General features: G+C 41.1%; 2 protein-coding genes across 4 annotated transcripts in view; one reads left to right on the top strand and one right to left on the bottom strand.

Annotated features, from left to right (window-relative positions):
* The window catches only part of znhit6 (zinc finger HIT-type containing 6), a 37198-nt gene extending 15207 nt beyond the window's left edge, over nt 1–21991 (top strand). Inside the window, exons 8-10 of one of the 3 annotated variants that reach the window (XM_044044354.1) lie at nt 1279–1359; nt 6977–7101; nt 21925–21991. In XM_044044354.1, the coding sequence (XP_043900289.1) occupies nt 1279–1359; nt 6977–7101; nt 21925–21947 (229 nt within the window). In that variant the 3' untranslated portion in view covers nt 21948–21991. Of the gene's footprint in view, nt 1–1278; nt 1360–6976; nt 7102–7444; nt 8176–9521; nt 10776–21924 lie in introns of those variants that run through there. The other 2 variants (XM_044044352.1, XM_044044353.1) reach the window with 2 other exon arrangements.
* ccn1 (cellular communication network factor 1) lies at nt 17851–20689 on the bottom strand. The gene is made up of 5 exons (XM_044044355.1): nt 20414–20689; nt 20008–20233; nt 19307–19651; nt 18990–19192; nt 17851–18873 (listed from the first exon to the last, which is right to left on the bottom strand). The coding sequence occupies exons 1-5, from the start codon at nt 20459–20461 to the stop codon at nt 18571–18573; spliced, it is 1125 nt and encodes a 374-aa protein (XP_043900290.1). The 5' UTR covers nt 20462–20689; the 3' UTR covers nt 17851–18570.
* Nucleotides 21992–26784: the final 4793 nt, after the last annotated feature.

The following is a 26784-nucleotide window of genomic DNA, read 5'->3' as shown; positions in this document are numbered from 1 at the left end:
TATGATTTAGCAGCAGCTTCTTAATTGAAATAATTTAACAGATTTACTTACCAGCCAAAACCATTCTCCATCTATAAATATATCACCCATTTGGTTTCAGCCTGGGTTTTGATGACCTGTGTCAGGTCACTGTGCCTGCACGCCAAACCAGAGCCCCTGTAATTGAGTTTGGCAGCAGCATGGTCAGGCATTATGCCTCAGTTACAGGACAAAATGTGTGTGTGTGTGTATATGAAGAGTCAAATAAAGATACAAAAATAGCTCTGAGCAGATGAATGTTCACTAAGTGTTTCTTCCTCTCCTTAATATAATGTACAGCACATATTAATGAGCATCATTAGTAAATACAATATATAAGTATGTGCATTATTATAGTAAGAATGCTAATTTACTGTGTTTGTGGTCCTGGAGTACACAAATGTAAATAAACTAATTAAAGTAATGTTAGAATGTAATTAAAACATTGTCACATATCGTTCCTGCCTCACTTGTCACAATGCACTCAACTTAAATGTAAATATTCCTTATTAGGTTGATAAATATGCAGCGTGGCTATGTTTAACTGGCGACAAATTAGGCGGTGAATGGAATGTTCTGAGATTTTCTATCCTGAGCTTTCATATCAATCTCTTCATTCACACAGGGTTCAGTTGAGGTTTCTTCATTCTTCATTTCCCAGGCTCCTGTTTTTTTCAAAGTTGAACTTCAGTCTGCGAACAAGGCAGGCTCTTTGATTTCAAAACACTGAGCATTTCTAATCTGAAGCTCTAACAGTGCAGCGATCTGACTCCTCTGACCTAAGCTTTGAGCTGATAACAGTCCGCAGTAAGCGGTCTATTGTAGAACCCACAGCATAGTCATAGTGCACACTGGTGTACCTCTTTGAACGGCCACCTGACTTGGCCCAGCGCCGGTGATTTAGACACAGCCTCTGCTTAGTCCAGATTCATGTGAGTGGACGTCAACTCTCCGTGGAACCTTTGGCTGGCTTTTTGCTGCAGGCTCAGGTGCCGTGGCTGTCATTAAGCATTACACAAGATACTTCACTCAGACTCAAAACCCATGCATATACTGTGGCTCCGTCGGCATGACATGCAAGTGTACATTTGGGGTCTCTGTTGTGCTACACTCAATGGACTGTTTGTGTTTTTGACCTTTACTGTTGCTACCTTAAAAACGGCACAGTCAATCTACGCTTATCTTTTGTTCTTGTCTACTTTGAGGGAGGTTGGGTTTGAGTCTCTAACCCCTCTGTGTTCATGTAAATATCTCTTTCAGGTTGAAGATGTATGTGCAAGAACCCTTTGATCATGTGAAAGTCTTCATGAAAGTGGAAGGCAGGAAAGCGAACTCTGTGAGGTGAGACCACTCCATCATTATGATAGATTTGATGTTTTCCTGTTCATTTTTAGGATTTCTCATGTCAATTAAATTGCAGCATAATGGAAAGTTCTTGAGTTAAACATGGTTTAACTGACCACAAGGCCCCTTGTGCCTTGTTATGTGTAAAAAAATCTATTTATTTGATTTGCTTGGTAGTTGAGTTACTTTTGTTAATTTTCATAAAGTTAAAACACAGGATAAGTTGTACAATGCATGACGTGTAGTATGTATTCAAAGTTTAATTATATTGGCTTTTATATGCTTATTTACACACTTTAAACACAAAGCAAAACAAATACATTTTCATGTATAAAATTCTGGATATGTTCCCACTGCAACTGTCTCACTGAAAACAATTTATCACAGAAAATAAAAGTAAGCGTCTCTTTTTTTAACACAGTTAGATGCGTCAGAATCCCGTCATTACCAAGGCATCCCGCCTGTGTTGAAGCTCTGTGCGTTTGACTAGGTTTGCCAGTCATGACTGATTTAATCAGTATAAAGCGAGTGTAATTTGTCAATGAGCATGACATCACTAACTAAATTCCTGCGAAGTTACACAGACGTTGAGGAACAAGGCCTTCAGGGTTCGAAGAGAGCCACCGATCTAGAAAACTGTCTACAACTTTTACAGGACGTATGTCTTCCATCCTTGCTTTCTTTCTCTTCCTCTTTCTCTCTCACTCAATCCCTCCATAATGTCTGTGTCTCCATATGTGTCTGTTTTTCATGAGGGTCTCATTAGGAGTTTATAAGGATGTGCTGATAGCACCCATTTCCATCGCCTTGTTTCAAATACTTTGGCTGTCTTCCATTTCCACTTAGTCAGGGAGTGAATAATGATCCGTGGTGTTGATAATCATTGCACCCCTAGCCAATATGACACATCATGAAACCTCCCACCCCATCCTTCATCTTCTCTCTATAATACTGCAAGGTTTCTGCCTTACTGTGTGCCTTGAGATAATGATAATAGTGAGAAAGTGATTTGTTGTATGTATATACATATATATAAATATGTATATATATATATATGTATATATATATGTGTATATATATGTGTATATATATATATATATATATATATGTATATATGTATATATGTATATATATATATATATATATATATATGTATATATATATATATATGTATATGTATATATATATGTATATATATACACACACAAATATACAAAAGTACATGATTAGATTGTTGTAACATTATGTAAACACAAAGGCAGGAATTTGTTTCTAACAACACATTTCCATTCACACAAATTACTGTCTACTATTTTATTTCTAGCACTGCTTTGATAGTGACCAGCCTGGGTTCACGAAATGCAGTATCATTAATATCAGGAACTCCGTTGTCATCCACATTTAAACCCATTGTGTGGGGAAAAAAATATTGTATGACTCCTGACAGTTGCTTCCCTGAAACTGTTACAGTCATAAAGCAAACATGTCAGGAAAAGAATGTTTTGACTGTGTCTTTTCATGTCTACGGCGATGAGTAATACCGGTTATATAAATCCCTCCTTCTCTGTAATCTTTTCCTGTAATGTCTTACTAGCTCAGACTGGGTTTGCATAAAAGGGATATTTGATTTTTTTGTCCTTCCAAAAAAGCTGAATACAGGGGCAAGTCCAACAAATATTTCCATGGTTGACCATGACTTCCCCAAGGCCAAAGTAAATCTGAAACAAAAAAGAGAATCAACCTCCAGTCTAAGGTCACATACGATTTAAAGTTCCCAAACAATAACAATAAATGGACATCCACTATTTGAAGAATAATTTCATACTCTAGCATTACTGTTAATTTATAGCATTTGCTAAACCTTATGATTACGTCATTGGTCGTTGAATGTCTACGGGAATATCAACCCAGGCACATAAAAAGCTCTTGTGCTCAAATAAGTAAAGATGTGTGACCAGTTAACATCCTCTTACTGGAAAAAAGACAGACTGTGCATCAATAGAACCATTCATACCCTTGTGGGTGTTTGTTTGTATTATTTTATTTTGTTTATTTTTACAAGTTCCAGCCCTAAGATTCAGAGTATGCCATCCCCTCCTTAACACTCCTTAGCTTCCCACAATGATGTGTCAGAATTAGAGATGCTGGGTTTTGCCGTTGCACCCAAAAGTGGAAACCTGTGTGTGTGTTATTCTGTTTTTATAACCACTGTTTGCACTCATTAGACACTGGTGTTTCTGTTCTGCTCAAGCTCTGCTTTCTTTTCCACATTTGTGGCAAACCCTCTCCTTAGCCCTCCCAAGCCTGTCAACTCAACTTTGCCTGGAGCTATGTTCAAGATTGTTCTGTGCAGCAGATGCTTCTCCAGGTCCCAAACAATGCTGGACTGCAATTGGCAACTAATAGGCAAGGCAAGACAAGGCCAATGAGCAGCTCTGACATGTATTTAGACATTCATTTAAGGACAGCTGTAATATGGTCCATTTTCTTGCTGTTGGTCAGGACACTGGCAGCAGCATTCTGGATGAGCTGCAGCTGCTTGATTAATTTTCTTTACCGAGACCTGTAAAGACACGATTACAATAATCTAACCTAGTAAGAATAAATGCATGAACAAGTTTTTCCATGTCTTGTTTAGACAGAAATCCTTTCATTTGTGCAATGTTTTTGATAATAGGTTGATTTAGTGATGGTCTTTATGTAACTGTTAAAATTCAGGTCTGAATCCATAAATACACCAATATTTCTGGCATGGTCTCTGGTTCTAATTGTCACTGAGTCAAATTGGCCACTGACCTCAAGCCTCGCGTTTTTGGGACCAAAAACAATGACTTCTGACTTGTCTGCATTGAGCTGGAGAAAATTCACTGATTGACCTGTTGAATACACTCAGTCATCGACTGTAATGAACTGTAGTCATGTGGTGACACTGTAAAATAGAGTTGTGTGTCATCAGTGTACGAGTGATAGGAGATGTTATGATACTCCATGATCTGGGCCAGGGATCTGGGAACATATAGATGTTGAATAAACGTGGCCCAAGAATGGAGCCTTGAGGGACTTCACGTGTCATCTTTGCTCGCTCAGATTCACAATTACCCAGTGAGACAAAGAGGTCACAATCTTCTAAGTAAGATTTGAGCCAATTTAGCACCGTACCAGAAATTCCGACCCACTTCCTGTCCTGAAGCTAGGACATTCCGACATTTTTACTCTGTTTTAAGGACTGACTTATGTACTTTGAGAATTTGTAACATGACAAAGACGAGAATTGTCAGGATGTTTTGATAAATTTCAATGACAGTGTAAACTTTTACTCAAATTCAGTGTTATTTTTGTCAGGAAAGATGCATACTTTGTGGATCTGCATATTCTCACAATAGTTTTGGTTTTCATGAGGGCTGCAACTAACACTTTATTTCATAATTGATTTGTTGTTTTGTCCATACTAACCCTGTTGATTAGTAATTCCCAATCCTTTGAAATGAAGTTCTCAAATGTCTTGTTTTAGTTTTAAAGCTTCCATTGTTTTATGGAGCAAAGACACCAGAGGATGCTGGAAAATCAGAGAGCTTGTTTTTATTATTTCAAAACAAAAAAATCTCATTGCAGCCCTAATTTGTATATATTCCAAGTTGGGCATAAACAGCATTTAAAGAGATGATTAAGTGCTGTATTTGCATTGAAAAAAAAAATCCCTGCAATCCAAATAGTACTTGATATAATATTGTGGATAGGGGGTGGATATCTGTAGACACGTCCAATTTGTTTTTGCACTAGATTAACCCAAGAGTAAAACAATATAATTTGTTATAAAAATCCCGTCCATTAAATATCAAAATATTTGCGTGATTCCTTACCACTGCTGTCTCCCAATGCAACAACGGTGGAAACGACACAATCAGAACCTCCATGAAGAGGACATCCGTCTCTGATCTGTTCATTCACTGGAACACTATATGGAGACCAGATGTTGGCCTGTTCCTGACTAAGCCATCGTGCCGCGTTTCTAGAAAAGGCCAGAGTTTAAATAATCCCATCAACACCACACACAGTCCCTCTATGCTCTGCCAGTACTCATCCTTCTCTGTTGTGTAGAAACACTTGTGTTTTAGTTTAGCCTGTATATTCACAGAAATTAAAAACATCCTTTAACATCCATTCATCACAAGTTGGACATAAAAACAAATGAAATGGAAACAGCATTTGTTGGCTTTGCACAATGCAAATGGGTGTAGTTTTTGTTGATATTCTGCGCTGGCTTGCCTCAACATCAGCTTCACAAACTGTTTTTCACTGATTATGCTTTTGACAAACATTTTTGTCATCTTTTTCATTCAACCTCTAAATCCATCACCCCAATATAGTGTTTATGATATTTGTTCATGTGAAGAACTGTCAGAAATAACCTGCAACCATTTGTTTGTACTGTGGCAGGCAAGGTCCTGTGTGTTTCGAGGCCCAAACTAGCTTTACTACTAGAGCTACAACTAACGATTATTATCATAATCGATTAATCTGTCGATTATTTTCTCGACTAATCGATCAATCGTTTGGTCCGTAAAATATCAGAAAACCTTAAAAAATGTTGATCGTGTCAAACCTGGAAATGATGATGTTCTCAAATTTCTTGTTTTGTCCACAAACCAAAATGATCAGCTTTGAATGATTTCTTTGTTATTCAGAGCAAAGAAATGAAGAAAATACTCACAATGAAAAAGCTTAAACAATCGAGAATGTTGTTTTAATCATGGAAAAAAGGCTTCAAACCGATTAATCGATTATCAAAATAGTTGTCGATTAATTTAGTACTCGATTAATAATCGATTAATCGATGAATTGTTTCAGCTCTAACTACTACTACTGCTTTCTTGCAGGAAGTGCCAATACATGTCCAGTTATTTGTGGGGATCATATGATTAAATTAAGCCCACCTAAGGAAAATAGTATCAGGAGGGGAGGGCTGTGTTGGAAAATGTCCATCCTGTGAAGACTTGTAAATGTCACATTATAGTAGAGTGCTTTGATTGCTTTGGGGAGTGGGTGTCTCCACGGGTGGTTCTCAGTCTGCCGGTGCTTTTAGCAAAAGAAACAATCATCAGTCTGGCAGATGCTTGACATCTCTTAGGGATGGTGCCAGTTACTGTATAGACCCAGAATATATCATGCCTTCCATTTTGACGATGACAGCCTGGAGCTGGATGGTTCTGAGTCACTTGAGTGTTGAGGCGATCCATGTCTCCCAAACACTCTGGCTAACTGTTTAGTGATTTATAACCCGTCCCTAATCCACGACAGGAGACAACGCAAGACTGATGTCATCTCATAAGAGCTAAAGAAGGGGAATGTGAGACAGCGCCTTCATGTGCTTGAGAGTGATTCTTCGTTTAGTCTGTCTCCATCTGTTGAGAGAGACATCAAGCAGGATCTTCACTTTGCTAAGAGACATCAATGTCGCAGGCAGCTGGAAATAAAGTTGCCAGCAACAGAGCAACAGCCAACAGTTGACATCTTCTGAAAATGACCTTTGTGTCACATAATTTACCCATGCTGTAATTGAGTTGTCTTGCAATAATTTCTTTCTATACTGTGTGCTTTCATTTCCCTGAAATAGGTATCACGTATTGGACGTCCAGAGGAGCCTAAGGGATAACCTAAGCTACAAAACCCTGGTTGAATATCCTGTGCTGCACGTTGTGCTCAAAGAACACTGGAAAAACTATCCTCAGAGAGGGCCAGGTAAAAAAAAACAACTAGTTTCGAATGCCTAATATGTCCTCTGTCCTGTCCGAATGCTAATTCCTGCAGCATCACTAACCCACTGCTTCTTAGTTAGCTTTCTTGCTGTATTCACTAAACCTAACTCTTGTGTGGTTGCTGGTCTGTAATTTAACAAAGTAGGGCTATGTAACACGAGTCCATATCCTATGTCACTCCAAAACAGCAGCCCGTCTTTACTGTCCTGATTCCAACAACATTGTATCATGTCCTGGGTTTTTCAGCTGAGACTTAAAGACTCTCTGTTCCTGTTTTTTTCACTATGGCAACATCCTACCCCAACGGAAATGTGTGTCCTGCACAGCATCATGCACACCATGTAAACCTCAACAGTGACCGTGGCCAAAAAGAGGATTAAACATGGCTTACTGTTAAACAGTGACCTCATGAGTTGTGACATGAGGGATGAGGAAACAGGAGGTTTGCATACTTTCACCTGTTTATCTGTCTCCTCCCTGCATTGGATGTTTATATCATTAACGGCATAGATTTAGAGTTGGGCTTTTGTGGTCTTTTGTAACCGCACTGACTGAGTATCATTAGACTGTCGGCCCCAGACGGGCTGAATGACGAATAAGGTAATTTTAGACTGCATGTGTGTTTTCAGCGATAAGGCCTTGGTGCCCCACTGTTGTGCTGAAATGTTAACCATAGAAACATACTGATAGTCGCACATGCCATTGCCCGGGAAGCTGTGCAGGAAGTGATAACCACGCAATCGCCAACTGCGGCTGCAGCATATTCAGTGAGGATAAAGTGATGTTGATGGCCTCTCATGCTCTCACACAGGCAGCGTCCAGTTGGTCAGTGTTCTGGTTCAGAGCACATTCATCTGGACATAATTAGCTCTATATTTTTAAACTGCTATGATATGAGCTGGATTGTTAAGTCGCCTTCAAAACACAATCACTCCTCATTACCTTTCTTTGAGTCTTATTTTGACTTCTCACCATTACCATGGTATGGATACTCTGTAGAGCTGCACCTAACGATTCTTTTCATAATCGATTAATCTGTCGATTATTGATCAATCGCTTGGTCCATAAAATATCAGAAAACCTTAAACAAATGTTGAGTGGTGTTTGTCAAACCTGGAGATGATGATGTTCTCAAATGTCTTGTTTTGTTTTTGTCCACAAACCAAAATGATTAACTTTTAACGATTTCTTTGTTATCCAGAGCAAAGAAATTAAGAGCATATTCACATTTAAGAAACTTAAACAATCAGAAATATTGTTTTAATTATGAAAAAGGCTTCAAATCGATTATCAAAATAGTTGTTGATTAATTTAGTGAACGATTAATAATCAATTCATCGATTCATTGTTTCAGCTCTAATACTCTGCTCAAAGAATGAGCAATGAGGTGACATCATACTTAAACCCTATTCCATATAAAGACATTCCACTCATTCATCAAGTAGAAACAAGCACATTGAGCAATTTCCAGTTTGTCCATTCACACACAAGTGAACATCGTCTCCATACACGTATTCAGTGTCCACTTGTGATGAGATTTTTCTCTTCTATACGAAATAATTACAGTTTCTGTTGGACCACACAGTGTTTGTCAAACTTAAAAAAGAATGTATCACCAGCCCTTTTAGAAGAGAACAAATGAATGAATTAATTTGTAATTGGTTTCAGTGATGTGAAATGTTAATTTACATTAGTGATATTTGTCAACAGTGGACTAAAGTAGATCTATATTTTTTAATTATGGTTAGATAAAATTGCCCCATACTCCATCACTGACTCATCAGACAGGATATTACAATGTAGGCGAACAAACCTCAGATTAATGTGGCTAAAATGACATTTTTATTATGGAAGTGTCAAACGGTGTAGCATTTTAATTGCATTACATCACATAGGCAAAAAGTGGCATTAATCTTTTACGTTCTAGCGTCACTTGAATACCTATTTTGTAGGATGCGCTCTGTCTTGAGGTTTAAAGTACATTTGAACGCACATGGGAACATGCAACTCATGGCGTAGGTTTTATGATTTATCAGACTGCAGGGACATTGTGTTTTGGAATAATTGCTCATAATTCACAATTATTGTTTTACAGTCAATTACTCCACAGTCTTGTTTTCACACACGTCCACCCTACTTTATGGCATAACTAATTGCTTGGCATGCTGCCTCATCTTGGAAAACAAGCATGGAGCCAAGAACGTAGCGTCGTCATTCCCAAACTGTCTGTACTGACCCTCTCAGCCCCCCCCACCCCCACCCCCGGTCTGTTCTGTGTCTAAACATTTCTATGCAAATGATCACTCTAATAACATTGTGTACAATTTTGATCATGCAAGAATTTCACTGTTGAAATAGCCGCGTTTAATCATGTCATACACAAATGGGGTCATATTGTTTCAGCTGAGTCTACGTCATTAACAAAGGGTGAAGGAGTGGACCAAAATAAAGTGGACGTGACCCAAGTTTCGCCATTCCTGCAACAGTCTCCCACAACACAGGCAACCAACATCTGGACGGGAACCCGAGGGACCAGGCCTGAATCTAAACCCCCACAGGAGAAAAGGGCCAAGACCGAGTCAGGGAAGGAAGACGTCGAGGAGGGAGAGATCCAAGACAGTAGTGAAGGAGAGGGAGAGGAAGGGGGCGATAATGATGAGGAAAACATCCATAGGCCCGTTGATACCAAAAGCCCTGCCGGTGACATGATTAAAAATGAACCAGGAGACATCAAGGACGTTAATGTTGACCCTGACAGCAGCATGAATGAAGACATTTCTGCTCCCACTGAGTGTAATTCAGCTGCCACAGTGTGCGCTGAGGGCAACATGACTAAGGAGGATGCTGTGAAATCATCAGGGCCTGTTCACACAGGTAAAGCAGCTGACGACTGCAGATAAGAATAATAATGGCCACATGTTCAGGGTGAAGTGAGGGAGGAGGCAGACTTATAAACTGACATTAAATCACCCGTGGTTTCGGTCTCTTTTTAAGGAGAAGCTTAGGTTTACCAGATGTATTATTGTGTACACAGAAAATCATTTCATTGTTTAAATTGCAGGTTCATCCTTTACGTCTGGAAATATACTTTTTATTCTTAATAAAGACTTTTTCTTTGGAAATATCTCTGGAAAGGATGTAGTACATATGTCGGATATTTGTGGTAGTATACCAACCAAAACAAAAGTTTTATTTTTTGGTCACCTTGTCTGTTTAGCAGTTTATTTTCAGCTAATTCTTTACCTTGTCAGTGGCTGTTGATGGTCCTTATCACAATAGTTTATGCCACTAAAGGAGCTTTTACAAGAAATGCAAAATAAAGGGGCGAGTTGGTCAATGCAGATGCAAACTGCCACTTTAAACACCGCCACTAACGAACTGACCAACTGGAAAAACTCATTCTGCTCGTAAAAATCACATGATACGAGCAAAAAGATCCAGGACTAATAAAGAGCCAATTAATGATCAGTAACAAACCCATTTGTGAGACGAGGCTCAACACATTGGACTCTCGGCACATTACACATATCTTTGTGTAACATGCATGAGGTAATGTTGACTGTTTGTTTTAATTGAAATGTAAGTGAAACCAGCTCGGCGCTGGTCACCCAGAACATTAGTCTCACTTTTCCATCAGCTAATAAAATTTAATGTTGACGTTCTGGTTTTCCTGACACCTCTGGGTGTCTCCCTGTGTGAATGTTTTTACGCATGTGGTGCCTCGACACGCCGTCCTCTTACCTCATGTTGGTTTATTGCGACAACAAGGTGCCAGTAATAACTGATGGTATGGCCCGTTGGTCTGGCCAGTGTTTGTAGATGTGTTTTTATAACCTCTGCTAACCTCTGTTGGATGTTAACCCCTATGGACGGGCTTGTCTTTGATGTCCGCACTGTGATGACTGCCGATGACGCATTTTCCACCCCTCTGCAGTCGGGGGCAATGATCTCACATCTGACTGCGCATCCCTCTGTGAGAGAGGACACGCAGACCCCAACTCATTAACTACTCCTTTGAGTAGTGTTAATGGTAACGTACATGTTCAGATTCACTATAACAGTTTCTTGTGTTTTTTTTATGAAACAATCTAAAGTTCGAACTCTTCAAACGTAATGTAACTATCAGATGAATTAGGTTAAAAAGTTTGATAGCAGCTGTCCAGAACATGTGAAGCTGCCCGGGCCACATGCAGCCCCCATCGATTACATGTGGCCCACCACTTAAATATCATGTTATAATGAAAACATGGCCCACCACCTTTCTGTAACACAGCGTGTGAGGAACAACTGCCAGCGAGGTGTCACATTCAACATTACGTTACATTTGTCAAGTGTTGTATTATTTTATTGTGAAGTATACACCATTCCATCGTCAAAACATGTACGTTTACTTTCAATTTATGTGAAATATCATCAGGAATATTTTTATTGCGATGATATGATGAGATATTGCGTTCATAGTGCCCACCCATTACTAAACACTTGTTTTTTCCCCCTATTTTTTTCTCTAGACCAGCCCCCTCTTTACTGTCCTAGATGCTCATTGGCCCCCAGGTCATTTTGAGTTTGACGCCCCTGGTCTAGGGTTACACAAAAAGAGTGTAAAAGAGTGAGTAAATTCTGGATAATCCCCAAAAATGACAAATTATTCATTGTCGTCCTGCTGGGGCGTCTCCTGTCAACCACACCGTTGTTTACTTCTCTTACTGACTTCTCATATAATCTTATATAAGTTTATAATATATAAATATATAAGTCTATGTAAGAAAGTACTTTTTAATGCTATGAAAACCAAATAGTTTTTTTAACATAACATTGTTAGCATATTCAATTTCTACCAATAAGTCATCCTCAGTGTTAGACCCTAGACTTTAGAGCACATTTCATTTCGAGGCTGACGTAACGTAACCAAGTGGATGAAAGTGTAAAGTAATAACCTATGGTGCCTTCACATCTGTTCCTTCTTTTACTCTGGTGTCCCCGAGGTTAAATTACCACCCATTTTATTTTAGCGGTTCTCTTAATTTTCTATCTCAATAAAGCTGCTCCGTGCGGCCACAAAAAAGCTGAGCCTTTCTTACTGTTTGCTCTTAAAAGTTAATCTGAGCTGTTTTTAGTTCGCCGAGAACACAGGCATTGGAAATAATGCCTCCAATTTAACTAAATTGCCCTTTGAAATGTCTAAAGTTGGTTGCACTTAATTAGTCTTGATTCAGGCTCAATTGTACTGCGTGCAGAGCTGAGGGTTTTATGAGGCCAGCGTAAGGATACGGCCCTGCTGTGTAGAAACGGCCTGGAGTTTGCAGACGTCTTCATCGGGGAAGGCAGGTATACTGAAGCACAAAATCCTGTTTCCAGAGGCAACTATGATGTCACTAATCTCATCCTAAATGGCTGTCAAATCAGACACTTTTCATCTACAATTTTGCATGCTTTTTGTATATTTTGAATTGACGTTCAGGTGATACTTAGCACGGGAGGAACGCTGTTAAACGCCACCATCTGTTTTTCCCTAAAAAGATGCAGTGAAGACTCCACTAATGTGGTTTCTCCGTGGTTTGTTGTTTTAATTGTTGAGCTTGTTATAAAATCTCATGACAATTATTTTGTAATACTACACGTTGTATACACAAGCTCAGTCTCTGAGACTTGCCCTCCACTGTTTTCTTCATCAGGGCTTGACGAAGGCCCGCAGCCCAAGCACGTGTTGTTGTATATTGTGTTGTTCGGAGGAGAAATGCCTTGAGACTGAGTCTATGTATTATGAAATGATTCTGTATTTATAAGCCGTTTTCCCTCCCTCACGTACCTTGGAAGTAGCAGAGGTCGTGCCACGGTCTGTACACTAAATCACCGTGTAGGAAGTGCTCCAGAGGCTTTGGTAGATTAAACTCATCATCCATTTAGAATAAACAAAAGTCACTGCCCCACTTCAACGCAAACAGATGTTTTCACCTTGGAGACTGATTCCTATTAACATGCTCTTAGGAAGTGATTCACTTGTTCCCTTTTAACTGTGTTGTCTCAAGTTGACAGTCCAAACGAACAGAGCCCGCTGATGTCTCTGTTGTGCTTTTATCTTCAGCCTTGAGTTATCATGGTGAAACAGCAGTTGCACTGTTTTCTATTTACTACATTATGGGGCAATTTTATCCTCAATGACCTGATCTCAGCTAATATTCCCAAAATACACACTGGTTACTTCTTAGTAAGATGAAAAGGGAGTATCTAAAGATCTCCGTGGCCTGCAGCCACTCTGCAATTTTTGGATTTGCAAATTGTTTAGGGTAACGCGTAGTATTATTTTATTCCATCCATTCATTTTCTACTGCTTGATCCTCCATAAGAGGGTTGGGGTTGTTCTCAGCTGACAGCAGTGGGACTTGTTGGTTTCTATCATAAAACCTGGGTAGTTTATAGTCGGTGCACTAAATGCCTGGACCACCAAGGCTCCCAAACACCGAGTGACTCTTAAACTAAAGTCGTGATCAGCTGCAAGGTTGTTTTCCTTTTCTCGGCATAGACATAAACAATCGCTGAGCACTGCTGTGATAAAGGTTTTTGCAGGAACATTCAGCAAATGTGATGGTAGATAATCTTCCAGAAGGAAAAATCTCAGCGTTTGCATCGAAAGCAGTTGAACAGGCGGTATTTTAAGCATCTCACTAGGTCTTGAGTTACTCGTCAAACTCTTCTTAATATGTCTTCTTTGACACATTCTAATTGGCTCAGTATGGCGGAGTGTAGTGGAAGAAAAATACTAAATATCACACAGGGCCTGAAACAACTCATACAAATGACATGTAAATAGGCCATGACATGATGTCATCGCACGTCAGTTTTTACGCTGGCATCATGGCAACTAGTGCACGTGCAAGTGCTCCTTCCCATATTTATACATCTTTGTCCTTGTGTGTTTATTTGATTGCAGTTTGTGACAAGGGAGGCCAAGGGGCCACGCTCTCAGTGCACGAACCCTCGAGTCATAGTTGCCACTCATTAGTTACATTTCCATGGCACGAGCGTCAGTCGTAAAGATCAAAAGACGCAGAAGAAATCAGAAGTTGTGTTACGGGGAAAAGTGGTGACAGTATAATGACTAAGGCCTTAATCGCCCTCATCCCTCCTCGAAAGTGGAAACCAGACTGCAATTGCCCCAGCACGAACGAGACAAAAGAGTCGGAAAATACATTATTCTTGTCACTTAATGTTCCATATAGGAATATCGGCACAGTTCTGATCCAATGGCCGATAACTGCTTGTGTCGTGGAGGCGCAGTGTCAAATGTTTACCAAGAACATGTGTTTTTCACATCTATTATTGTGGTGCAGCTTCAATAATTTGTGAAAAGAAATGCATGCTCTTATTTTTGTGAACTAGTATCTCCCAGACTTGCACTCCTTCTGATTTTGTGGCTGTTAATCAAATTCAGATTGTGAACTTGTATTTGGTATTCTTTAGACATTCAGTGGAGCAATTCTCTGTCTGTATTCATCCCTGAATATCAAGGATCCGCTTGAATAATAACAAATCAATAGCTTTTTTTTTATTTTTTTGGGATGAATGGACCCCAGAGGCGCTGCTGTCAGTTAAGTCTTTGGCATTTAAATTGGAAGCAAAGGCAGCAAAGCAGCTGATTATGAGACCTTATTGTCTCCCGTTGTCGAGCAAAAACAAGAGCCTCGAATTCCGGCAGCAGCTCAGACGTCGATGGTGTGTGCCCTCTTTGAGTTTATTCAGTCCAACGTTTCCTCCATTTGGCCGAGATTCAAGTCACCTAATGACTGAGTGCTGCCTCTCCCATCAATGCTCAGCTTGTTTGCGCAAATACTCACTGCAGTAGCCAGCGGCCCTCTGGAGACGCGCTGCACAATCCAGCAGCCTGGGTGGGAATGAACTCTGATTTCTCACGAAGCCTACTCATCACTAATGCTTATGTAATTTCAGATGGGGATCTGATGGGTGTGTCAGAGGGCTTGAATTGCTGTCATTGTAGGGCCCCACACCCTCTCAGGATTTGGCAAATGTATGCATTTTACGTCACTATCAGCTCCACACGACTCTGTCTGTGTTTTCGGAGCAAAGCAGTGTTAAGATTCTGTGTTGCCTGGTGATATTCCCACGCGCCACGTTAGGAGAACAGCGGCGTTGTGCTAGTAAAGCGTGACGGCTGCAAACAGGGCGGAATATGAATGAAAAGACAAAAGGGACGTCCATGTTAAGTTAGAAAGTCAAAAGGAAAATGTGCTTGTTCATCTGTTTGACTGGTTAAATGCTTCTTGCCCATGCTTGCCATTTACGCTGCTGGTGTATACACACAAAGGTCTGATGGTATTGCTTGTCAAGTCTGTTTTCAGATGAAATAATAATTCCAGTTATTAGTTCATGAAGACCAAAGCAGTAGTATAATAATAATGCAAATCATCTAAATTATGCACTGCAGCTTTAAAATGGTATCAATTACTTTCTTTTGCAGATACCTTTTCATTTAAACTTATAACCCACAGGTAATTTCATAAACAAAGATAAAAGCACTTTAGACTTTATATACAGTATGTGCAGGTGTTAACAGGTGAGAGTCTGAATTAAAAACAACCTTACACATGCTTTGTACTTCTTCGACCAGCAGATGGTGCTTCCTCAAACAAATTGAAGCCTGCAGTTGGTGGCCTCCTTTGCTTCTTGCTCCTGACTTCCTAATTTACAGTGAATATTAACCTGAGGTTATAGACAGGGCTTGTAAAATATAGCTGACATCAGTGCGCCGCAGCCTCCAGTATGTTGTAATGGCCACTCTTGATCCCGAAAGCATGACGTCGTGTTTGATGAAGCTTTAACGTTAATGTCTTTGTCATATAAACATATTTCAAGTTCGGGAGGAAAGATGTAGTCGCTGAGTGATTTAATTGCAGGGGCGCCGCTGTGTGAGAGTCTTGTTTGCTGGAGTGTCTGAGATGTAATAGATTTTTACAGGTTTGCTCTGTGCTGGCAGGGCCTCCGCGCTTTATTTCTCACAATAAACATAATCTTTGGGCTCCAGTTGAGGCTGAGAGACTGCGAACCTCACTGCAGTCTTTGTCTGCGCTACAAAAGAATGCTACGGATGAGCGAAAGGACTGCTCACGTAACGTACAGATGGCATTACATAATCACATTAGCTGCATTGTTTTAACGAGACAAATGACGATGTGATTGCATAGCACTTTCCAAACTATGAAGGACTGGTGGAAGTTTTTCTTTTTTTCCTTTTTTCTCGGAAGTACCAGAAAGGGAAAGAGCAAAAACAGGTCTCCCTGAAAGTGTTTTGACTATATATCAAGGCTCTAAAGGGCGGCCACACATCTTTGTGATTAGGTAAACCTCAGAAGCCTTTTATGTGAGGAATCTGAGAAACCTCTGTGGGCACATCCTGTGTGGTATGCAGTTCAGTCAAAGGCAACGTGTCCTGCTCAACCTCCTTATTAAATACCCCTGATTAAGATGCACAGTGCTGTGCAGACGTGCCACGCTGATTAAGACAAACAGCTTTTTATGTCGTTGTTTGTGAGGAGATAAAATGCCTTTTTGGGGATACGAATGACTACTTGGGAGTGTTTGTGTATTTTTGGAAAAGTCTTCTTCGCTAAAGTGAACATGTTGCTCTGAAATATTTTCCAACATCTGCCGCCCATCAGGATGTCTGCTTTCTGAGCCACTGCTGCATTCCTGAGCCGCTCCCTCTACCTGGATCAAAAAAAAAAAAGCAACCCTTCCCTGTCGTTGCCCCTGAGCTCTGCTCTCCCTGCCCTTGTTGAAACTGTACTGGAGGTATTTATACCAGGTGCAAGCATTTGACACCAGTCTTAAAAATAACACATCCTTTTTAAAGCGATACTCGTGTTTTTGTACATTTAATAGTGAATGTTTTTTTTTAATACTGGTTGGACCAATCTGAGCTTGAGTAAACACGCATAATGAAAACATCAGCGGAGGAGCTAAGTGGTGTTTATGTGACAGTAGCAACCCTGTGTTCCAGTAGCTGGGAATTTGAATTTTCTATGACCACAGAGGCAACTATGTCACTACTGTTTCCTGTCCTCCTCCCCCACCTCATAATATCATTTCTTAATGCCTGTTAAGTGAATCCTGGAGGGCAAAAACGTAAGCGCCTCTTGCTCTGAAGGGCTTGTTTGCAACACTTTAGCAGATCCCCGCAGTTAAAGAGCCAGTCGAGGCCAACGCGACCAATTCACGCTTAAACGTAACCTCTAATGAATTAGGTCAATTTGGTGGTGTTATTCCACCGTGTGAAAAAGGCTTACTGGGGAACGTATGCTCTGTATACACCTCGTAGTATACAATAATAGTCATTGTCCATGTTGCATGGTGTCTAATCCAAGCCCATTCAGGGCAGCACTTAAGATTCTTGGCATACTCCCGTACTCATTGCTTCTCGTGGACTTAATTCCCCACCCTTCTCAGGATCAGTCAAGTGTGTGGCTTAGCCAGATCAAATGAAAGCAAGCCAGTCTGTGCTGCTGCAGAATGGCATTCCACAGAACAGAAAGTCAGAGGAGAGGGAGCGAGAGAGAGACTCCAAGGTTGAGTTATATAAGAACAGACTGACCCTGGTCAGTGTTGGTCTGAGAATTGGTCTGGTCTACACAGTGACAATGACATAACCGGAGGATTTTCTCTGGAAGTAGTAACTTGTTAGTATTGAAAAGAGTGAACACAGGCAGTTTTTATATTTCATAAATAAATCCATTTTATTTGTAGCATATAAAATTAAATCATTTTACAATTTATTCCAGTATGACACATAATATCCAAATAAAGTAGCTACATTTTTTTCTCGATAAATAATATTAATAACAATAATAAAAACATTCATTCATCCTTTGACATGTCTCGCTTTGTCTTTTTTTTTTTTCTGTCATGAAGGGAGTTCAATAGCTGCCACAAAACATGGAACAGTAATGCCCACGTCAGGAAGGAATGGAACCGCACGCTTGTCAAACAAGTCCAGAGGTCGCATCTTCTTAAGATACAGGATGGTATGCTAATTGAAGGTTACGTGAGTGCATATCTACATACGCACACACAAGTCTACAGTCTGGGTCATGTCTGAATAAAGGATCAACATATACACAGTGAATTGATATCAGCCACTAAATTAAATGTACAAATATTTATTACATCTTGCTCCATAACGAAGCTACTTCAGATGCTCCATTAATATGAAGCAGTTCTAATTAAGAATGCTGACTTAGTCACAGCAAACAGTGCACTTCATTAAGTCCTCATGATGTAAGCCCACAATTCCTTGGGAATCTAGTTACAACAAGAAGCTGGTAGTTGATTGGTCGACTATTTACACCCCTGCGCTCGTCTGGACTGACAACGGCCACCGCTGGCGCTGATGACCTGTTCTTCCTCTCGTCGGGGAGTTTGCATGTTCTTCACCAATCTCTCAGTCTCTGAATTTGTGGATGTCATTGGAGAGGCGGTAGAATGGGTAGGACGCCTCGTTGGCATGGGGACAGTTGTAGGTGCACTTGCAAGACTCGATCATCATGACGTTCTTGTTGAAGGTCTCGCCGTCCTCGCAGCGGAACTTGACCCGGATGGTCCTGGTCTTGTGAGGGCTGCAGCAGCGGCCGTCCACGCAGGCGCCACAGTACTTAGACCTGTACTTCTTCAGGCTGGAGCAGCCGGCGTAGGTGAACTTCACCGGCTGACTGGACTTCTTGGTTCTGCTGCACTTCTTTCCCTTCTGCAGAGGAACAAGCAACAGGGATGGAGGTTAGTTTGAGTTTCAGATCAAGCAGTGGTGTATTTGGAGCGTCATGCATGTTCCCATCTCATTCAGTCATAGTGGCTAATGCTTACCTTTAGACTGGAGTAAGATGACTGGGTGCATGGCCGCACTTCACACATTCTTGTCTCTTTGACCAGCTTGCATTCGCTGTTGTTGTTGGTGACTCTGGTGGAGATGCCAGTACCACAGGTCTTAGAGCACTGGGACCAGGGTGTGGTTTGGACGATGCACTTCTGGCTGTCAAACATGTGGACTTCAGGCTGAGATATGAATGCTGTTTGTAGAAGGGAAAAAAAGATCCCATTAGTACATTTCATTTTAACATCTTACAGCAATGTTTCTCCTCAGATAAATATACATAAGTACTTCTATAATGTAGGCTGCTTACCTGGTAGGGTCTTGAGTCTTCCCTTCACGATTGCAATGAGCTCGTTCCTGTTGGTGAGGTCTCTCTCCAGCTCATCAGTCATTGTGTCTTTTCCAAAGAGTTTCTCCAGGATGTCTGTCTCTTTGCCATCATCACACGCCCACTCCTCACAGCACTGGCCTGCCACCTTGACTAGTCTGGGGTTGGCACAGCCCAGGTTGGGCAGCGAGAGCTCCTGTGGACACAGTGGGACACATCCCACTGCCCCGTCGATGCATGTGCACTGGTGTTTACAGTTGGGCTGGAAACTCTCCCCATTCTGGTAGATCCTGCTATTGTACTCGCATGGTCTGCCTTCTGACTTGGCTGTAGCAGGGAGAGAAAAAAAACAGGAGGAAAGGAATGTTATTCTTTCCTGCTCTGCTCAGAGATGTCTGCTGAAGACATCACATGGCTGCCAGATAAAGATCAGTTAAACTGTGAAATTCTTCAGGCTGCCTGAGGAGTCTCATTCCCTCCACAGTTGGCTGTCTGTGCTTTGAGGTTTAGTCTAACTTTCCCCCGAGCTGCATTCCACGGTGTTGAAGTCACACACATGCTGCATTACTCCTGAATTCAATTTTATTTTCAAAGTGGAAAAAAAAATAAAATAAACAAAACTAACTAGAGGCATCATGCACACCTGGGGGGGTTGGGGGTGAGGGAGTGATCTTTCTACATACCTCGGCAGATGCCACGAGTAGTAGCAGCAGCAAAGCTGGCCCCAAAGTTACACTCCAGCCCTTTAGTGTGGTCACAAGGCTCGGTCAGGCTGCAGTCCTCGTTCAGCTGCCGGGCGCAGACTTTGCAGCAGCCGCAGCCGTCAAGGACGACGCCGACGCCGGGTGCGCACTTGGGCATCTCCAGGGGACACTCACACACGGAGGGACACGAGGAGAAGGAAAGGACCTGTACAGCCAACAACATAAACCCCCGAGTTAAAGAGTGAAACATTACACAGCCATGTCACACAGATTATTATCCTGGCATTTCATCCACTATAATTGAAACGCTTCCCTCTCCTGGGGCTAAATAAACAACCACACTGATTTTCTCTATCAGACAAACCAAAACAGTGAAATAACTCACCAAGTTCAGGCTTCCCAAAAAGGTAGCGACAACAGTAAGCATCAGCATCTTGGATAAATGTTCTTTTTTGCGCGTTCAAGAGGAATCCCGGTCCCAGTGAAAAGGAGACGTAATGTGTTCTTCAGAGGAGTCCTGATAGGTATTCCCTCACTCTCTCAGTCGTCTGGCTCTCTTGACTTGTCTGCTGGTAAGTCTCTAGTGTTATAGGGGCTCCTTTAGAGTAGATGAAGCTCTTGGTAAAGCGGTTGCAGTCTGCTGAGCTCCGTCCACCTCCTCACTTTTATAGTGCTCTATAAGCTGACGTCGTTCCTGGGCTGCCTACTGAACTGTTCCCAAACTATGCCAGGAATGTTTCTCGGCGCATTTTCCATCCAAGACCTAAGCTCCACCCTGTCTAAACCTTTCTCTCTTTCTTTTTTTCCCTTCTTTCTTCTTCTTTTTTTTTCTTTCTTTCTTCCTTTCTCGAATGGATCCCCCCCCCACCACCACCGGATCCCATCTGAACACACTTTTCCGTCTCACATTTTCCCCCTTCTTGTTTATTATGCCCCCTTTCATTTCGCTTCTCACATTTATCAAATCAAGTTCACTTTGGACATTGACTGTGTGTGCGTGCGTATTTACGCGCGGTAATAGTTTATTCATGAGCATCATATCAAACACGTTTACACATTTATGACAGAGATAATGTGATATTGTGTTAACGTGCAACAAAAGGTGTTTTAATGTCACTTTAAGAACCACTTCAGTCTAATTTACACTGATTATAATTAGCTCATTAAAGCCCTTTGTCAGTTTATAGGTTGTTGTTGTGGCCACGTTTAAAATATCAGTCGAGTTTCTCCGTGAGTCTTAAAGGTGTGGGCAGAAAATACGTTTAACAGTGTCTATTTCTGGTTCTCCAGCGCCTTTATTCAGCGAGGCTAAGCGCTTCCAGATGCGCGCCAGAGCCCAGACGTAACAATATTGCCATATTTGGTATGGCAGTAGCCTACATTATTAACATATTTTCTCTTCCTTTGGCCAGCAGACCACAAAGCATTCCTGACAGCTTAAAGGCTTGTTAAATATGTTCTTCATGCAGGGGAAATTCCTCCGCATTTATTCCTTGAGGCAATTTGACTTTTTCACGCCATCTGTCCATCACTTACCTTTCCTTTTGAGGGGGTGATCCAACATTTTCCACATGAAGGGATGTTGTAGTGTCTGTCTGTGTCTGTCTGTGTGTGTGTGTCTGGGTCTAGGATCTGAATAAGTCCCCCTTCAGTTTGCAAATGATTCCGATTGATGAAAACAGGTCACCATATGGAATGGAAATACGCACAGACAGCAACATGAAACCGCAGCAACGCACATTTCCTGAAGAGGACACTTTGCATGAGGACTTTTTTTTTTAGTGTTTATTTGTGTTTATGTGGATCATGTGGATCATTTCTCTCTCTCATTCCCCGTCTCTCTCTCACTCTCCTCTCTCTTCTCTCTCTCTCTCCCTCTCTCTCTCTTCCCTGTAGCCTCCTGTGTCGACTTAACATAACGGTACACTGAGACAGCAGCAGTGAACAAGGCGGCCGATGAGCCTCTCCGGTGAGTTTTTACCTTTTCTTTTCTTTCCCACTCTGTTCCACGGGCTTTACCTGCTTCTCTGTAGGAATCACCTTTCCACCTGTACACAGCAGTGACAGCAGATGATCAGGATCTTTCAGGAAAACTTAATAACTCTTCTTGAGAGTGATTTTTTTTTTCTTCCACCCCTTTGTTTGCTTTGTGTACTGATGTGGACGCTCTGGTACTGTACACACAGGCGTTTTAGAATAAGCAGAATATACATGTAGAACGTCTGGGTGTAGGTTCTGATTTTATTGTCATTATGCTCATGCTTCCAGCTTAAGACACTAGATGGTGATGTTTAAATCATAACTTTGTTTTTCTTCTTATGATTATTGTTTAAAGACACTATTCAAATGTCAGAACCAAAGAGGTCAAGTTCATATAAATACATAGCTTCATGGGTGGGTGTGTGTGTGTGTGTGTGCAGCCTCTTTTGACAGGGGGTGTGTCCATGTCAGCACAGCACGTGCTGTCTGTGTCTTTCTTGCATGTGACAGCAAAATGTGTCCATCACTAATCTTTTATAATACAAATGAGCATTTGGTTTATTCACCATGTTCAACACTGTAATCTGTGAAAACAGTTGGATGACGAGAGAAACTCTGGTGCCCTGAAGGCAAAACTCCTGATACTGTCATCATCTCAGTTGGGGTTTGGAGAAGTAACTGGCTATTTATAAGTGAGAGTGCCACAAACTGCGTCACACAGAGCTCAAAAGATGTGCTCATGTACCCGACATTGTTGGATAAACAACAACAGCATGGTTTATGTTGCATTGTGGGAAATGTAGGACCTTAAAAGTGTCTCAAGCATGTATGCACATCCTGTATGTGAGTCCATGGGCATACATAGTTGTCACGGCAAGAGGAAACAATGTTGTTATTGTGCGTCATTGGAGAATAACATTCACTCACTTCAGGAAACATACCCTATTCTATTCTATGCTATTCTATGCTATTCTATTCTATTCTATTCTATTCTATTCTATCCTATTCTATGCTATTCTATTCTCTTCTCTTCTCTTCTCTTCTCTTCTCTTCTCTTCTCTTCTCTTCTCTTCTCTTCTCTTCTCTTCTATTCTATTCTATACCCAAAGCTGGACATGACGGCCTCTGTGTTGCAATTGTCCTGGCATAATTTTGTTTCCATCAAGTTGGATCCTCACACACATACAGGGATGGAGTAACGTTCCAGAAATTGTACTTTGATTAAGCTCACAGCCTCTGACAGATGGCGATCTCACTGGTGAATTGGTTTAGAGATGATGTGTGTCGTGTTACGGTTCGGTGTAATGGAAAACCCCATCGCCAAAGCCCGTCCGGAGCACTCGGCGATGATGAATTGGTCCGCAGGAAGTCGGTGCTGAGCGGTAGTTACTGTATGTCCAAAGTGACAGATGGTACAGAACATTTCTTAATGTTTACGCAACAGATTCCATTGTAGCTTGTTCAAAGTAGATTTCATAGCTGGTATGCAGTGAGTATTAGCAACACTTTTCTCTGGAAATCGCCCTGCGTCATTGTGAGCTGTTTCGATAGGAACTGAGGTGTTGATTTATCTGGTGTAAACTACTCAGCCAAGTTCTGAAGAAATCGATCACAGATTCACACGGATCCTTTTTGTGTAACTGTGGCACAAAGGCACAACTGTTGCTTTTAATTGCTTTGGTGACAAGTTTAACTTGGAACTTTTCCTCTCGGGTTCAATGAGAGACACAAGAAAATGTTACTGACTGAGGAGATAGAGGCTCTGAAGGTCAACATGACATGACAGTCCATCACTTGTGTTCCTATCGTATGTGTAATGTCAGGTCAGGTGGTATAGAATGTCTAAATACCTCTCATAACTGGATGAGTGCACATTCACACGAATAACCTCGATATCTTACTCCAGATGTGATGTAACTTGCCCAAAGAATTTGAAATATTTGAAACAGGGAAGCAAAAAAATATTCCTTGAATAAAACAGGGTCAAGTAGCATTCACATACTGTCTGTAAGAATCTGAGGCATACACTCATCCTGCTGTAGGAAAGACAAGTTAAAAAAATAAGTCAATATCAGTAATCTCTTGCGACCACTGAACCACTGTTCTTTTTAGAAAACTTAAATGAAACGTGTAAATTATGCCTTTATTTTATGTTCAGCCGCCAATTATTTCCCATTTTGTGCTTTAGCCAGAATTAACTAAGGCTTTAAGTGCACTTCAACTGCTGGACACCTAGTATTTGGACATAAATGATAAATGTCATGACATCCTCTCCTCCAAAGCAGTGGTTGTCAAACTTTTTATACCAAAGTACCACCTGAGAAAAAGTAACACCATTAACACCAACAGTCGTGTAAGGTCGAGCAAAGTCAGCTGCATACTTTTCACAGAAGGCAGATTTATTCCCAATAAGACAATTTGCTCTCTCATCATCCTCCTCTTCGTCACATATACTTCAGGCACTGATACCGTGAAATTAGATTTAGATGGAGCGAGAGATAAGGTGACTCTAATTGTTTAAATTATTGTTATTTTTTTGTTATTTTCTACTTAATTCCTCAGCTCCAGTCCAATCACATACCCACATACCTCGCGTATCACTGGCGGTACACGTACCGCAGTTTAGGAACCATGACTGTAAAGGAAATGTCCTCTCTGCTGTTGGATGCTGACAAAAAAATGTACTCAAATCTTTTCTTAAATCGCAGAAAAACCTGATCTCTCTGCTCTGACCAGACTGAATCTGTTATCAAAATACAACTCAAATTCCATTCATGACTTTCCCCAGACTGCTAACAGTTAAATATGCTCCGTGCACCTGCGTAATCATAGATGTCTGTGTCACCGTAGACGTCTAACAATCTCACTGCAATGAGTCCAGTCATACCAGACGAATAAAGAGGTGCTGCTTTTGGTGCCACAGCTGGAGCATCGTGTCTGCTTTCACTCATTAGGGTTCGAGCAACAAGGTTGCAAGAACCCTCTTGAAACTGGAAGGATTATTATTATTATTATTATTATTATTATTATTCTTATTATTCCCCCAAATGAATCGCATTTTTGAGGCCTTTCCCATACCCCAAAACTCACAGATTTTTGTGACCGCATCAATCCTGGTGTAAATTTACGTCTGAAAAAGGTTCGGGGAATGTGCGTTGAAAATTGAATGTGGGAGGGGCCAATAAGTGCGGCGCCACCTGTCCAAATTCACCATGACCAATACAAATATCGCACATGCACGAAATTCGGTACACATGTGTAGTGGGTCAGGATGAAGAAAAAATTACATTATGACCATGATCCAAACCCAACAGGAAATCCGCCATCTTGGGTTGATTGGCCATTTTTTGGCGATTTTGGCGAATTCGCAGCAATGGTATTTGAACTAACTCCTCCTAGAGTTTTCGTGCGATCACCTTCAAACTTGGTGAGGTCCCTGTGGACCAGTTGAGGAGCTCACGGTCAAATCAAATAGGGGGCGGCAAAGTTCGTGATGATAGGGGGCGGCAAAGTTCGTGATGATTCTGATGTTTCGCATCAGAAAAACAAAACTCTTATAACTTTGCGATGGAAGATCCGATCCGAACCAAACTTGCTACCATTGATGATGGGCCATGGCTGAAGACGTCTATGAAAAAACGGTGAAGTTTGAAAACAGCGCCTCCTTGTGGTGAAAGAAAATACACAAAAAAAAAGTTTTTTTACGATTTCGGGAATAACTTTTACACAGATAATCGTACCGCACTCAAAATTAGTGACAACAGTCAAAACACATGGTAGATGATGCGTGATCAATATGACGACAAATCGTTTAACGGTGTTGCCATGGCAACGACGCAAAGTCGGATTTTTGGGACAAAAAATCAAACTGCTACAACTTCGCAAATCCTGGTCCGATCTGAACCAAACTTGCTAGGATTTATGATAGTCCGGCCCTAAAGACGTCTATATGAAAATATTCAATTTCGAAAACAGCGCCCCCTGTTGACAGCAGACAGTATGACAGCTTGTATTTCAATTATCTCCTCCTAGAGCTTTTGTGCGATCACCTTCAAACTTGGTGAGATCAATGTGGACAAGTTGAGCATCAAAAGTTATCAAAAGCTTTTTAAAATATTGTATGGCGTACGAGATAGGGGGCGCCAAAGTTGGAGATAATAATAATTTTTCACAACAGACAGTGAAACTCTTATAACTTTGTGATGGAAGGTCTGATCCCAACCAAACTTGCTTTAGTTGATGATGGTTAGTTCCTGAAGACGACTGTGTTGCTGAAACGGTACATTTTGAAAACAGCGCCTCCTGGTGGTGGTAGAAAATTCTGAAAAAACAAACTGTTACAGCTTTGCCAATCCTGGTCCGATCTGAACCAAAGTTGCTGGGATTGATGACAGTCCGGCCCTGAACACGTCTATATGAAAATATTAATTTTCAAATACAGCGCCCCCTGGTGACAGCAGACAGAATTACATTTATAGTTTTTGATGCTGCTCCAACAGGGATTGTTGTATCCACTTGAAACTTAGTATGTGGGACCCCAGACCCTTTCTCAACATGTCCGTAAAAGGTCACCTCCCTACAGGAAGTGGAACGCCCGAAACAGGAAGTAAAGTCTTACATTGTCCGATTGACACAAAACTAGATATGTGAGTTACAGGACCTTCCCTGAACATGTTTACGGAGACGCCGTTGACCGAACAGGAAGTCAGCCATTTTAAACAGGAAGTGCCCGCTAACTTTGCCGTACGTTGTCCAATTTGCACGAAACCTTATATG

Source organism: Solea senegalensis, linkage group LG14 (assembly GCF_019176455.1).
Source record: "Solea senegalensis isolate Sse05_10M linkage group LG14, IFAPA_SoseM_1, whole genome shotgun sequence".
NCBI classification, from domain to species: Eukaryota; Metazoa; Chordata; class Actinopteri; order Pleuronectiformes; family Soleidae; genus Solea; species Solea senegalensis.
The sequence above is the reverse complement of the archived record's forward strand: the minus strand, read 5'-3'. Positions and strand labels throughout refer to the sequence as shown.